Raw genomic sequence first — 14083 nt, 5'->3', positions numbered from 1 at the left:
CTGGAAAGGAAGCCCAGTGATCACCAAGTTTCAAGTGGGATGCACAGGAACAGCCCCCAGGCAGATGAGGAGGAACTCGAGAAAGGAAAGGGAAAGCCTGTAGGGGCCTCAGCAAGAGGTGGTAAGGCCCAGGCCTCCTGGGCAGCAGAGGGAGTGTGCTCAGGGAGGGGCCACACAAAGGACAGGAGGGCCCCCTGAGGCCTGTATGGGCCAGCTTACCAGCCTGCGGGAGGCAGGATTCCTCACACTGAATTCTGGCCTCACCCTGCTGCAGTAAGATGCCCAAACCCCACAGCACTGTGCCTTTGGTGGCTGTAGCTCAGTGGTGCATTGTCACTGCCCATGGCTTTCACCAGACATCCTCGGAAACCTTGGTCATTGCCCAGGGTAGCCAGATGGTCCCTCCCTGCCAAACATCCCAAGGGCATAATGACAACAGGGTGCAGGGAGTAGGAGACAGGGCTGCCCCAGCAGGCCCACGGCACGCTTGTGGGGCCAGGGTAAGATCACAAGGAGTCTTCCCTGTATGTGTTTCCATATTTAAGGGGACAAATCAGCCCACAACTGTTAGATCAAACCTTTTCTATCCCCTACCATGCCGACTAGACCTTCATGATGGTTCTATTATAAAATCTGAATTTGGAACCCTCAGCTCCTGGAGCTCTGCACTGGAATATGGTGCCATGCAGGGTGCCCCGTTTGCTCCATACCCCACTTCTGCTCCACTTCCATCTCCAACCAGCGACTGTGAGGCCTTTTGCACACACATGTGGACTCTTGCCTACAAGCGTAAGCTGCATCCACGGCCCCTGCAGACGATGTGTCCCAGAGCACGCCCCTGGGCTGGGGCTGTGAAAACCTGCAGAACGGTCCCGTTACAGAGGAAGGAGTCAGGTGAGGGGCCCAGGCAGATGCGGAGGGTATGGGGGGTTTGCACAGGGAATCCCAGAGTCTAGGTACTGGAGAGTGGCGGGTGGGAGGCAGAGTTCAGGGCAGGCAGGCCCTAGTGAGAAGGGGAGGAAGGCGGAGGAGGGTCCCCAAAGCACAGAGCCCAGGGCAGACCCCTGTGACATAAGAAATACATGTATTTGGCCTCTGTTCTGGGTTCCTGACACAGAACTCCCAAAAACTCTTGTAAGTTCCTGAGTGGGGGTGACAGGAAGATTGTACCCAGAGCTCCTAAATCCCTTGGAATGTTCTGGGTGATAGATGTGGCTTTTGTTCTAATGACATGACTTCTGGTGGGCTCCTGGATGGGGGCTGGTCACCAGAAAGGCCAAACCATAATTAGAAGCTTGGAGTTTTCAGCCCCAGCCCTACCTTCGAGGGAGGGGAGAGGGGCTGGAGATTAAATTAATATTGAGCACACCTCCACAGAACCCCCCGAACTACAGAGTTTGAACACTTCCAAATTGGCAAAAACGTCCATGTGCCAGAGGGTGATGCACCCCAGCTCCATGGGGACAGAGGTGCCTGTACTTGGGACCCTCCCAGACCTTGCCCCACAAGCCTCTTCATCTGCATCCTTTATCAAAGCCTTTGCAGGAAACTGGACTGTGTGAGTGCTGCCCTGCATCCCATGAACTGTTAGAGCAAAGTACTGAGCTGGAAGAGGGAGTCGTGTGAACCCCTGGTTTATAGTCAGTCAGAAGCAAGTGAAAACTTGGGCCTTGTAACTGGTGTCTTTTGTGGGACTGAGTCCCTAGACTGTGGTGTCTGTCTGCCCTGACTCCAGGTAGATGGTGTCCAGCACTGAACGAAGGACTCCCAGCTGGCGTCTAGAGAGGTGGGGAATTGGTTGGTATGGAGACCCTTACATTTGGTGTCGGAAGAGTGTAAGTATGTGGAAAGCAGAATTTATTCCTTCTACTTCCTTCCCTGGATCTAGAGACAGTCCTGCCCCAGCCCCCCTTGGGACCTTGAGTAAATGTGACTTCTCTGAGCTTTAGTTCCCTCTTTGTAAGTAGGGACAGGAAGAGCTGTGTCCCTGGTTTGCTGTGATAGGCAGAGGTAACAGAGGCAAAGTACCTGACATCCCACAGGTGCTCTGTGAATGAGAATCATGTTGTGCTATCACACAGAAGAGCGGATGGGATGCTCTTTTGTAAACGGGAAAGAGCAAGTTGAGGATTGCCCTGTGGTTGAGGTCAGCCGGGTCCTTGGCGGGCACAGCCATGACCACCTGCTAGAGGCTCCCCGGTGCAGAAGGGCCTGACGCAGTCCCTCGGGCCCCTCGTGGCCCTAATCTCTTTTTAGGTGAGGCTGGCTACTCACCCTTGTGTCCAAACAAGAGTGCCACCCATGATCAAGAGCAGGGTCCAGATCCCCCAGGGCCACTGCCAGCCCCATGACCAAAAGGGCTCCCCGCAGAGCTTCCCAGAACCCCTTCGGGACTGGACCATCCGCCACACTGCTGGGACAGCTCAGCCCTCAGCTGTCAGCCCTTTGGGAGCTGCCGCGGCAATGGAGAACCACCTCGCCCAGGCCACATCCCCTTCCCAGGCCGGCTGGCATCCATGATCAGTCAACATCGGGGTATACAGGTCTGGCCCCCTCACCTCAGGTCAGGACAAGTCAAGAGGGCCAAACCTCAGGAAAGCTTCAGAGGCGCCCACGGTGAGCTGAGGCTTTGCTGAACCTGCCAGCCACCCTCTCCATCTGGCCAGGGCTTCCTCCCCTTCCCCAAAGCCCTGTCCTTGCAGCCTCCACCCACTGCCTTCGTTCTGTCCCTCATCACAAACCAGCCCCTTCCCTTTGTGCCCTGGGTGTCATTGCCAGTTAAACGGCCGGCCTCCCGTGGCCATTATTTAGGAAAACATTCCAGTTCCCATAATAAACCAAGTCCAGATCATTCCAGTTTGTCATCACAGAGAGACTTCTGCCCAGGGGACAGTTGCTGAGCCACATGGTACCAACCCATGTCGCCTCCTTCCCCAAACCGATCTTCTCCTTGGGACCCTCAGTGACCACAGGCAGGGGCCCTGTCACCTCAGCCCAGGTAAAGTCCTGCCCCGCTCCCCTCCCTCCCTCGCTTTACCAGGGCTGGACAGGAGCAGCCACAGAAGCCTGTGCAGCAGCTCCTGCGGCTCAAGAAGGGATTCTACACAGATTGAAGAGCGGGCTTTTTTTGGCTCCATTAAGGGGTCACCCCCTCACCTTCACCTTAGAGGTCCTTCCAGCTGGCCTCTGGGCCATAGCTCTGAGACCAGGGGACAGTCCCAGCGAGGAAACACCCCCACTCCCCTGACAGATTAAACCCCACTCTTCTAAGAAGGGCAGTGGAGGTAGAATTCAGGGGAATTCGTGTCGGAGCTCCCCCTCCGCATGGGGCAGTTCTACCTCTGCTGGCAACTTTGCAGGATCTGGACTTGATTTTTATTAATGAAGCTGGAGCTTTCCACAGAGCGCTTTGAAGGTTCTGGTTTCCCATGTCCATCCTGGTCTCTTTAAAGGTAACAAATTAGAGGGTGTCTGGGGGTGATCGAAACTCCACTATAGAGGAAAATAAAGCATGAGAAGAACAGAGTAGAACCTCACCTCCCTCACTTAGGATGCAATACTTCCAAAGCTAGAATCCAAAATGACATTAACTTTTAGGATCTGCAATAGACTATGAACTCCCTAAAGATTGCCTTTTGCTCATCTCTGTGTTCCTGACATATGATGGACATTTAGTAAATATTTTTGGTTAAATAAATGGATCCCAGCATGACTCACATGGAGAACGCTGCTAATGAAAGCCCCAGGGCCTTTCCCGCCTTGCTAGGGCCTAATCCTCACTTGGGAAGTTGGGTTTGGCACTGCAGGGCAGTGTGTTAACGTTCATCCCTATGAAATCCCATCTTGTTGGAAATAGTCTCTCTAGATTTTTTTAGCCAGCTCAGAGCTATGGGCCAAATCATGCTGGTGACCCAGGTCTCAGCTTCAGCCCCAGAAGAGCACCTCATTTCTGCAAACATGTCAGCTGGAGGGCCACACCAGCGGGCTGGCTCATGGGCACCTGAGCTAAAGAATCAGGGACAGGCTTGGCAAACTCAGGCTGTAGGCAGTGCCCTGCAGGCAGGCTGGATGGGAAGGCATGGAGTTTGCAAAGTCCTGCCCCCTGTACCAGCCTTAAGTACCCCAGACATTTGCACCAAGAGGTTCCCAAAAAGCTGTGGATACCTGAGACCCTCAGCTTATGCAGGGAGAGAACCCTATTCATGACCCAAACTGTACCTCATAGGACCGTCATGGGACCCCCTGCAAGAATGCTGATCCCCATTTTCCAGGAGAGGAAGCTGCAGTGCAATAAGGTTTCACTGCCAGAATATGGAGCAAAGCCCAGACCTTGAGTCTTAATTCCCCAGGCCTTATTTCCCTTTTTTCGCATCATCAATTTCCTCTTAGAACCAATTCTGCACCCTCCAAAATCAGGGCTGCGCCCTACTGCCAGATCTAGCCTGTTTGAACATGATGCTCAAAATAATTGAACAATAAGAACAGTAGTAACAGCTCATTTATTGAGCCCCCCCTATGTGCCAGACATTGGAGTGCTTTGCACACATCACTGCTAACATCAGGAATATACAGTTATTCTCCTTTTCTACACAAGGAAACTGAGGCCCAGAGAGGATGTGTGACTTCTCTAAAGCTGTATTTCAGGTTCAGATTCAAATCTGGGTCTGTCTGAACCTAAAGGCCATGTCTCTGATAACACAGGACGTGTATCAAACAGAAGCAGCCATTTGCAAAGGATAACAAACAGTGGCCTCCTCCCTGACAGGGACGCAGACGTGGGGACCAGTTGATCTGCCCTTTCCTACCCGGGCCCCATCACAGGCCAGGCCCAAGAGCACAGTTGCACAGGGAGAATCTAGCACCCTGGAAACTGCTCCAAGGCCTGGCACTGTCTCCTTGTGTGAGAAGGTTCTGAACAAAGCCCAGGAACTTCCCAGACTGGCTTTCCCCGCCCGAAGCCTCCTGTACCCATGCATCCCAGTGGCTGGCCTTTGGAAGATGTTCCAAAAAGTTGATCTTTCCCAGTAATTCCTTTAAAAAATCTTAGCCAGGGGCCTATACTATTGGCACCTTTATCATTTTAAAACCTCTTCCAGTCTGGGCCAGCACGAATAGCCAGACTTGGAGGGTACTGTGTGTGGGTAAAATTGTAATATTCCAGAATCTCTCTCCTGCCTTTAGCGCATCTACATATAAACAGGTGCTCCTAAGGGCTGGAGAGCAGTAGTTCATCTCCATATCAGTGGGTGATTACCTGGGTGACTGAGGGCTTAGTAGAACCTTAGAGGTTTGGGGGCAGGGTGTGTGTGTCTTGCTTGCTTCTTCCGGAGCAAGAGACAGCTCCTGGACTGCAGTTTGTAAGCAATAAATGGGTTTTAAACTTTATTTCTCCCTTTAACTGATTTCAGTTTTAGAGGAATTTTGCCGCAGGATTTCTTCTCCCCAGAGTTACACCATGTGAGTACCGACACCAGAAGAGCACACAGGCTGTTAAATAACAGAGCTGGTGAGACCCGGCTGGGGCACAGCACTGAGCCAGGTCATTGGAGGAGGATGGGGGTCATCAAAGCTCACCTCCAGCTGCAGAGGGGCATGTGGGGTCCGAGAGGAGCTGGATTATGCCCAGGGTAACAGAACTGGGATTCAAACTTGGGTCTTCTGGTTGCTGCCATGGTCACAGGAGGCCCACCTGCCAAACAGCTTGCCCATCTCAGGGGACTTTAGAATTACTGGATAAGAATTGTTCCACAAGGAGAAGCCAAGACCCAAGTGCCTTTGAATGTGAGCCTGACAGTTGTGAAATGAAGCCCAGAAGGGGCCCACTGAGCTCCCTCAGAGGGGCAAGAGTCAGTTAGAAAAGGAGCTGCCTCAGACTCTGAGATGGGGGCTGCTCTGCTCTCTCGTGCCAACCACGGACATCCTAGCCAGAAATGGAAACTCACTGGTATAACTTCCCCACTCCTTAGCCTGGCATTCAAGGTGCCCACAGTGCGGCCCCACTCTGCCGCTCCCTCTCCGGCTTGCCCTTCAGGCAGCCTGTGCTCCCAGTCTCTGAGATGATCCCACATGCCTTCTTGCACAATACTTCTTCCCTTCCGGAGGCTTGTCCAGGCCCCTCCCATCCTGAGGGGCTGAGGTCCCACCACAGTCCACCTCCTCAAATCTTTCCTAAGCAGCTCCCTCCTCAGGCCTTGGGAGCACCTGTCACCTCTTCTGTCCACTTCACACATCGTCATAGTGATGTTCTAAAAGGCAGCAACTCCCTTTGCTGAGGCCATCCTCCACGCCAGGCTCTCCACACCGAGCATGGGGGGCTCAGTCCTCACAACACCCTCTGAGTTGAACACCATTATTTCCACTTGATAGATGAGAAAACAGGCTTGGAGAGTTGCCCAAAGTCACACAGCCAAAAGTTGGAACCCAGGACTCCACAGCCAACGCTCCTAATCTCCAGACTGCCAGCTGTGCACATTTACAGGGTTTCTGCTGTCCCTGGATAGGCGTTAGGCCTTCGAGGGTTTGGACCATTCCATTGATATATTCTCTCAGCAGAAGTTTGGTGGATACTTTCTACCGTATTCCTAGCATCTAGGCCTTATCTTGGGCATGAGAAAAACAAGGATGAAAAAACTACAGTCTCTGCTCTCAATGTGCCCCAGTCTGTTTGGGAGACAGACCCACAAAGAGACCAATGGCCAAACAGGTCAGGATGGGTGATGGGCAGGGCTAGTGAGCCTAGAGGAGGGAGCTCCCTGCCAACTTCACCTAAAAATTGGAACCTGTGGTAAGTCTGTGGTCTGTGCCCAAAATGTGTCACCTTGTATACAGCAGGTGCTCTCGGTCGGTGGCAATGGCCAGGTGAACACACAGTGTCAGTGAAAGCCCAAGAACCTCCATCTGGCCCATGTGTCCGCTTGGCCATTCAGGTGCTTTTAGTTTCAACAAACACTTGCAACAGTGGAAATGACATGTAGTGGTGTGACAAAAGTTTAGATGACTAAAGGTCCTGGCAGGCAGATGTGGTGGTTCGCACATCTAGGTGATCCCTGCAGAGCCTAGCATTGTTCCTCAAGAGGAACCCAATAAATATTGCAGATTAATGCTAGAACCTCCCGCTGTCTAGGGACATGAAGTCTCAGACAGTCACCGAGGACATGCTGGATGGCCTCTCAGTCTGTCTTTCAATTTTCAACTCTCTGCTTTTAAAAAATACATCACATCTGTATTTGTTCCCTCCTCGGGTCCAAAGGACAAGAATTTTCAACCTGCCCAGAAACTTTTGAGAAGCTGCAGCAGCCAAACCCCAAAGAATTTTACCTTCACATCATTTGTCTCCCATTTTCATCCACAGTACACATGGAAGCCAACAGCTGTCCCAGGCCCCATGGGACATATCATAAGCTTTCTCTCTGCCCAGCTCCAAACTCTCAACCTGCCTCCCTTTGACCCCTTGGGGTCCTGAACCAGAGCCACTGCCAGGCAGGATGGCCCAGTGTAGAGAAAGAGGTTTTCCTTTTCCTGGGTCATTTCCCAAAGCTCTCTGCAGAGCACTCCCGAGTTTGTCCCAGCAAAGGGGACAGGATTGGGGTGGTTTGGGCACCCCAGGAGCAAAGGTCCTCTGGAGGTATCCTGCCCCCTGGGCTCTGGCCCCTGATGGGCTGTAGCTGATCTCCAGGCTCTCATCCCAGGCGGGTGATCTGTCACCCAGCAGGGGGAAGGGGACAGAGCTCGGCTACTCCACTAGAGTCTTCTCCAGGCCCTACTCCCACTCCACCCTGCAGTGTGGCCAGGACCCCAGGAGGAGGAGGCTTCATCCCTGTCACCCAGGCCTCCTGCCCCAAGCGTCAGGTCAGCTCTTGGTACCAAGTGATGCAACCCCATCTCGGCTGTGCACTCTGGTCCCTCCAGCAAAACAAGAAAAAACCTGGGAGTTCTCTCTGGCATTAGCTTCTCTTTGTGCATCTCTGCTTGAGTCTCTGTCCCCAAGAGTGCAGTGCCTCCAAAGTCCTCTATCCCCTTGTGGCCCCAGGGCCCTAGCCTCAAGGCTCAGTGTGCTAGATTTAGGGTCACCATGTGTCTGGTTGTCACATCCTGTGCATTTCTGGTGCCCCTTCAAGACTCTTCAAATTTCCACCTCCCTTCCCACAGACCATCAAAAAGTTCAGGTTTTCTCACCCAACGTGTTGCCCTGAATTCTGTCCTTCTCGCCATGTGCCTAGCCCTGTCCAATGTCATGCCTCCATTTCCCTTTTCCAATGGGGACTCCAGTCCTTTCTCCTGGAGCCCTGTCCTGCCCCTTCCCATGCTGCTGACTTGCCTGTGTGCTTCCTGTTTCCCTCCACCACTGTGGACAGGTACCCTCCCAAGTTCAACACCCCAGGCCATCAAGGAGCTCACCGCCGCCGTTCTTGTAGCAGAGGTAGGGGAAGCGCCACACATTGGCCAAGTCCACCGCGAAGCCCACCACAGACAGCAGAAAGTCTATCTTCTTGCCCCAGGTCTCCCGGGGGCGCTCATCGCCGCTGCGGGACGCCAGGAGGCACTGGACGCCGTTGCGCTCTTTTACCACCAACAGTTCAGCTCCTTTGCGCGCCGACAGGGACAGCTCGGGACCGGGGTCCTCCCCGCTGTTCTCCGGCTGCACCTGCGGGTTCATCCGCGCCAGAAGCATGGGTGCGGCAGGAGAGAGGGACGTCAACGGTACCGGGAGTTGGCCGAGGCACTACTTGGATAAAAGGAGAAGATGTGGTGACTGGACCATCCGCCCTGCCTGCACCCCCGGAACTCTCCCGGGAGCGCCGGAGATATAGGGCTAGCGCCCGCTGAGCGGATTCGGGGCTCCCGGAAAAGCGCGAGTCTGTTGGAAAAATTTGGAAACAGAGGTAGTGGCGAGCCGGACTGAGACGGAACTTAGAGGAGGAGACCTCCCCTGCCGCCCTGTGCATCTGGCTTGAGACCCCGCAGAGCTTCTCTCATTTTGCGCACTCCCTCTCGCCCCCAAACGGCGGGGTTTGGACACGCTGCGCCTGCGTTTCCCAGGGCGGTGACCCTGCCGGGTGTAGCTTGCTGTCCACTCCCCCCAGCTCGGGTCTGCGCCATCTCCCGGAGCCCCAGGAGCCTTCCCGGACGCGTACACTCCTGCACTTCAAACTCACTGGCACTGGAGCTCCGCGCGACTCAGCCCGGGCTTCCCCCGCGCACCTAGCCAGGTCCCCCGCGCAGGGCACACTCACGTGTTGGGCAGCGACGGGATCGTGGGTGCCTGGTGCCCGGCCTGTCCGGGACCCGCCTCGCCTCCGGCCGCTGTGGGGCGCGGGTTGGGGCTGGGCTCCGCCGCGTGGCGCTCGGGTGCTGCGGGAGGAGCGCTGGAGGCGCGGGGCGGCCGGCGGGCGCGGGCTGGCTGGTTCTGCCGCTCGGGGCGGGGGCCGGGCTGGTAATGTAGCCTGCGCCCCAGGTAACGCGCCGATTGCATTAACCCAGCGCCGGGCCCTCTCTGTCTGGAGCCTGTTAACACTAATGGAGACTGACAGCGCGGCCGGGGCTGGACGGGGGCGGGGGCGCGGCGCGGGCTCGGGGGGCGGCGGGAGCCCCGCTCCCGGCGATTCTCGGGTCCCGGGCGCCCAGTCCCTTTCCAGCACGCACCGCGGCACTGGACGCAGCTCCCGGGGGCAGCAGGCTCTGACCTCCCACCCCGGGAAGAGAGCGAGACGCCCAGAACTAGGTCGGAGTCGTGTCTGAGAAGGGACTGGGAAGCCGCGGGATTGCAAATGATCCGCTTCAGGACCAGTCTGTCACCGAGGCAAGCCACTTAAACTATTCTGCCAGAGTTCCACCATCAACAAAACGGGAATGTTCTGCTCAGTGCCTACGACGGCAACCGATGCTGGCAGGCCATTGGGGTGGGTTTTGTTTGGCTGGCTTGGCGGTGAAAGGTCACCACCCAGGGCTTATTTCAAGGCGGAGAACTGCTGTTCATTCATTCATTCATTCATTCACCCCTTCAGGCATTTATGCCAAGCACTATTCTAGGCTCTTGGGATACATTAGTTGACAACTTAAAAATTCCGGACATGATAGTTTACATTTGGGAGAGGGAGAGACTGAGGAAAACAAGAAACATCATAAATCAATACATTATAGGGTATGTAGAAGGGTGATATGTGCTTTGGGGAAAATGGAGCAGCGAAAGGCAAGGGGAGTGCCATGTGGGGAGAGGATGGGGTTGCCGTGTGGTCAGAGAATTGGGGGAGGTGGCATTGAAGCAAATAAAGGAGCAAGCCATTTGGGTCTGGTAGTCATTCACTTCATTCACCCATGTAGTTGTTGGTTAATTGCTTCCTTTTCATCAAACAGATGCTGATCACCTGCTGTATGCCTGAGCTTGGCTGGCTATGGAGCTAGTTCCCCGCCATCTCCGGGCTAACAGTACAGGGTGTGGCGGGTCAGTCACCACCCACTGTGGTCAGGACTGGCTGTGACTGCAGGGTGCAGAAACTGGGCAGAGCTGAATCAGCAAGTAAGGGGGTGGGCGTGGTGATCCAAGAAGGCTAAACAAAGGTGATGATACTTACTGATGATGGGTAGGAGTTTTGATAATCCAGACATGCTGACCTTTGTTTTCTTCAAATATTTCAAAGTCAAACCCACTCCAGGACCTTTACACTTGCTTTTACCTCTGCCTAAGTTGTTCAGCGGTCCCTTCCAGAACCCTCAATTCTAAAATATACCCCACTCTCTATCACATCACCCTGTTTTGCTCCCCTTGTTACATCACTATGCAAATTTATTTATTTGTTTATTATATAGCTCCGCTTGGGTGGCATATGAGCTCCATAAGAGCAGGGATCTTGCCTACCCTGTAACCACTATTCCTAGCACCTGGAACATACTAGGACATCAACTAGTATGTAAAGGGAATCAACCACTAGTGCATGGGGGTGTTTAGAAGATTTTCACCAGAGGCACCAGCATGTCAGATGTCCTCTGTAAGGATGCAGAGAGGAGAGGAAGGGAAAAAATAATGGGATGGTGGGCCTGCCCTGGCCTTCTGGGAGCTGATGGTTAGAGGCAGGTCAGAGACAGGATTGGGTAAAGGTTTCAGAAGAGGCTGAAACCCAGGCTTCAAGGACATTTATCTCCTTTGGCCCATGGACTATATTGCCAAGCCTGTGACAAAAGCAGGAATGGAATCATCTTTCCCTTTTTCTGGTCAGGAAACTGTGGCTCTGATTCAAGGTACCTGTTTGAGGTCCTATAGGTGAGAAGTGGCAAAGCTGAAATGAGAACTCAGGTCTCCAGGCTCCAGCCCCTGTCCTCTCCACAAAGTTATGGATGGAGACACTCAGAATCTCTCTAGTAATCATGTTCTCCTCCTCTCCTCTCCCCCACGCCCCATCCCTCTGGCCCTGTGACCCCCTGTAAGTACCTGTGAAGCCCCAGCATTCCCACTGCTGAAGCTTCCCCAGGGAGGCAGGTCCCCATTACCTTTCACTGCATCAGCCTCTCAGCTGGCCACCTCATACCCAGGATCTTTCCAGCAACATGATATTCACCAGTTGCCAATGATCTTAAGAAAACATGTCTGATCATCTCATTCTTCTGCCTCATATCTCTTATGAGAGACAACACATCAATGTGGTTCAATTCACCTTGGATTTGAGGTAATTTTATTTTCTTTCTTATATGTCTTACCTGCCAACTTTTCTACAAAAAGCATTTGATACTCAAGTCATCAGAAAAAGATAATCCACAATTTCTTAAAATCCTCCAGTTTCTCCCTGATAATACCTAAACACCTTCAGCAGTACACACAAGCTTCTGCAGGTCTTTTTAACCACATCTCTTGCTATTCTAATTCTATCATCATTCTCCCTACCAATCATTTACCACCTCCAAAATATGCTTTATTCTTTGCTTGGGAGTTACAAGTGGTTCCCTTGACACTTTGTGCCTTTTTACACCTCTGAATTTTTAAATATGTTGTTTCCTCATTCCTCTTGTCTACCGGGGAAACTCTAATTCATCCTTCAAAACATCAGATGTCACCTCCACTGTAAAGCCTTCCCTGATAACCACCTCCCACAGCAGAGTAAGTGCCTCCTTGACACTGCTTTGTGTATGTGTCTAGTGCAATTACCCATGTGACACCCCTACCAGGGACAAGGACAGTCCTGATATATCCTGTTACAGAGCTCATGCTCCAGAAACATGTCCAAACAGAACCAGAAGAGATCTCAGCTGGTGGTTGGGTTCGAGGGCTTTGGTTGGGGTGGTTTAGGTTGGTTTTCTCAAGAAGCAGAACCTGAAACAAAGATCTGAATTTAAGCAGTTTATGCAGGAGGTGATTTTTGGGGTCACTGGTAGAGGAGTGGGGAGGTGAGGCAGGAAGGGGAAGGAAACCAATAGAGGGGACATTAAGGGGCACCGGAAGGGTTTGCCACAGGTATGGAGGGTGCCCTCAGCACAGTCCCATGCACACCATCAGGAGGCCAGGGAGCAAGTTCTGAGAGTTCCACCTTGTGGTTTCAGAGACGTCTGGGGGCAGCAGCGAGAACACCAGGCTGGGGCTGGGTGGAAGGGGAGGGTGTCTCTCTCCTTCTCTGGTCCAGACTCCCTGCCCACAGCTCCTAGAGACATGGGGCCATGTGGCTTCTCTCTGTGCCCTGTATTCTGCCTCTCCAGGTGGCCTGGGGGCAAGTGGGCGGTCAGGCAGTGGGAGCATTATCAGAGCTAACCCGATCTCTGGGGAGGCGTCACTTCCACTTACCGTGGCACTTGGTGACACATGCCATGGGCCCAAGGTGGTGGCTGGTACTGTCAGTGCAGTTCTGGCCATCTCCCCGCAGATGCCAAGACCCTGACACACAAAGAATGGGCTGGAGGACATTGGGAATCCAGGCGCTGGGTCCTGGAAGTGTCTTGAAGAAACTCTCAGAAACTATACCTCATTGCACCAGAGAAAAGGTGGGGTTTGCCTGTATATTTTCCTCCCTCCCTTCCTTCCTTACTTCCACTCTTTTTTTTCTTTTTCTTTTTCTTGTTTTTATTCTTTTTATTTTCACGTTGGATCAGGGGTGTTAGACCTATGCCCTTGCAGCTGACCTGCAGAAGCCCTGGGTTCATCTGTCTTTGGTATAAGTTACACTGAATTTACAAATGGCATAAAAGACCCCTACGAGCTGAAATCAGTCTCCTTTAGGACATCTCCCACTAAAGACCCCCTGGGTGTCCTTGAGGCTTCCACCTACCCAGAGTGGCTCAGTCTTTAGAGCCTTCTCTACTGTTCTCCAGCCTCACGTGACCACATCCAGGCACTGGTGTAAAGGGTGTCCCTCCATCTGTGTCACATTCCCATCCTCTGCCTGGATCCCACTGCAGACTGGACGTCTCTGGATTATCTCCAAAGTAGAATTCTTGACCTCCCTTTCCTGATCTACCCACAAACCTCCATGGTCTCCCTTATGCCAGGTGACGGCATCTTCTTCCTTCTAGTTCCTCAGGCCAGTAACTTGGGGTTGTCCTTGACTCCTTTCTCTCATTCTCCCACCTCCAGTCCTACAGCAAACTCTGCTGGTTCCAATTCGTATCTCATCTCTCCACGTCAAAGGCAACTGCCCTGTTCCAGGCCACACCGTCTCTCACCTGGATTACTATGGGGCAGCCTCTGAAAGGTCTTCCTCATTTCTCCCCTTGACCCTGAAGCTTACACTCTACCCAGATGCCAGAAAGACCTTTTAGAAACCAGTTCAGATCCTGTCTCTCTCTCTCCAATGGCTTCCATCTCATTCAGTGATATGGATGAATGGGTAAATGCATCCTTCTGTGGACTTACCAAATCAAGCCTAGCTAAGCCTTCTGGCCCCCACAGGATGGCCCATCACACACGGGCAGAGGCTCTGCAGGAGAAGAGAACAGGAGTAGCTGGTAGGGTGGCAGAAAGAGCACTGGGCTGGGAGTCAGCCTTCTGGGTCTGGTGTCCTGCTTTGCTGCTTTCTGGCTTTGTGGTAATGGCCAAACCCATCAGCAAGATGGGGATGGACCGTAGGAAGAAGAAAGACAGGCAGAAGGCATGCTGGGAGGGGAG

At 53.2% G+C, this 14083-nt stretch overlaps 1 protein-coding gene across 1 annotated transcript in view; it reads right to left on the bottom strand.

The window, feature by feature from the left end:
• Window positions 1–9490, bottom strand: part of LOC118910207 (sodium-dependent noradrenaline transporter) — a 42202-nt gene extending 32712 nt beyond the window's left edge. The window contains exons 1-2 of the mRNA XM_057493013.1: window positions 9234–9490; window positions 8398–8722 (exon numbers count right to left, since the gene is read on the bottom strand). Coding sequence (XP_057348996.1) covers window positions 8398–8671 — 274 coding nt within the window. The 5' untranslated portion in view covers window positions 8672–8722; window positions 9234–9490. The remainder of the gene's footprint in view (window positions 1–8397; window positions 8723–9233) is intronic.
• Between the last annotated feature and the right edge of the window lie 4593 nt (window positions 9491–14083).

This window comes from Manis pentadactyla, chromosome 15 (genome assembly GCF_030020395.1).
Source record: "Manis pentadactyla isolate mManPen7 chromosome 15, mManPen7.hap1, whole genome shotgun sequence".
Taxonomy (NCBI): domain Eukaryota; kingdom Metazoa; phylum Chordata; class Mammalia; order Pholidota; family Manidae; genus Manis; species Manis pentadactyla.
Note: the sequence above shows the minus strand (reverse complement) of the source record. Positions and strands in the feature narration are given on the sequence as shown.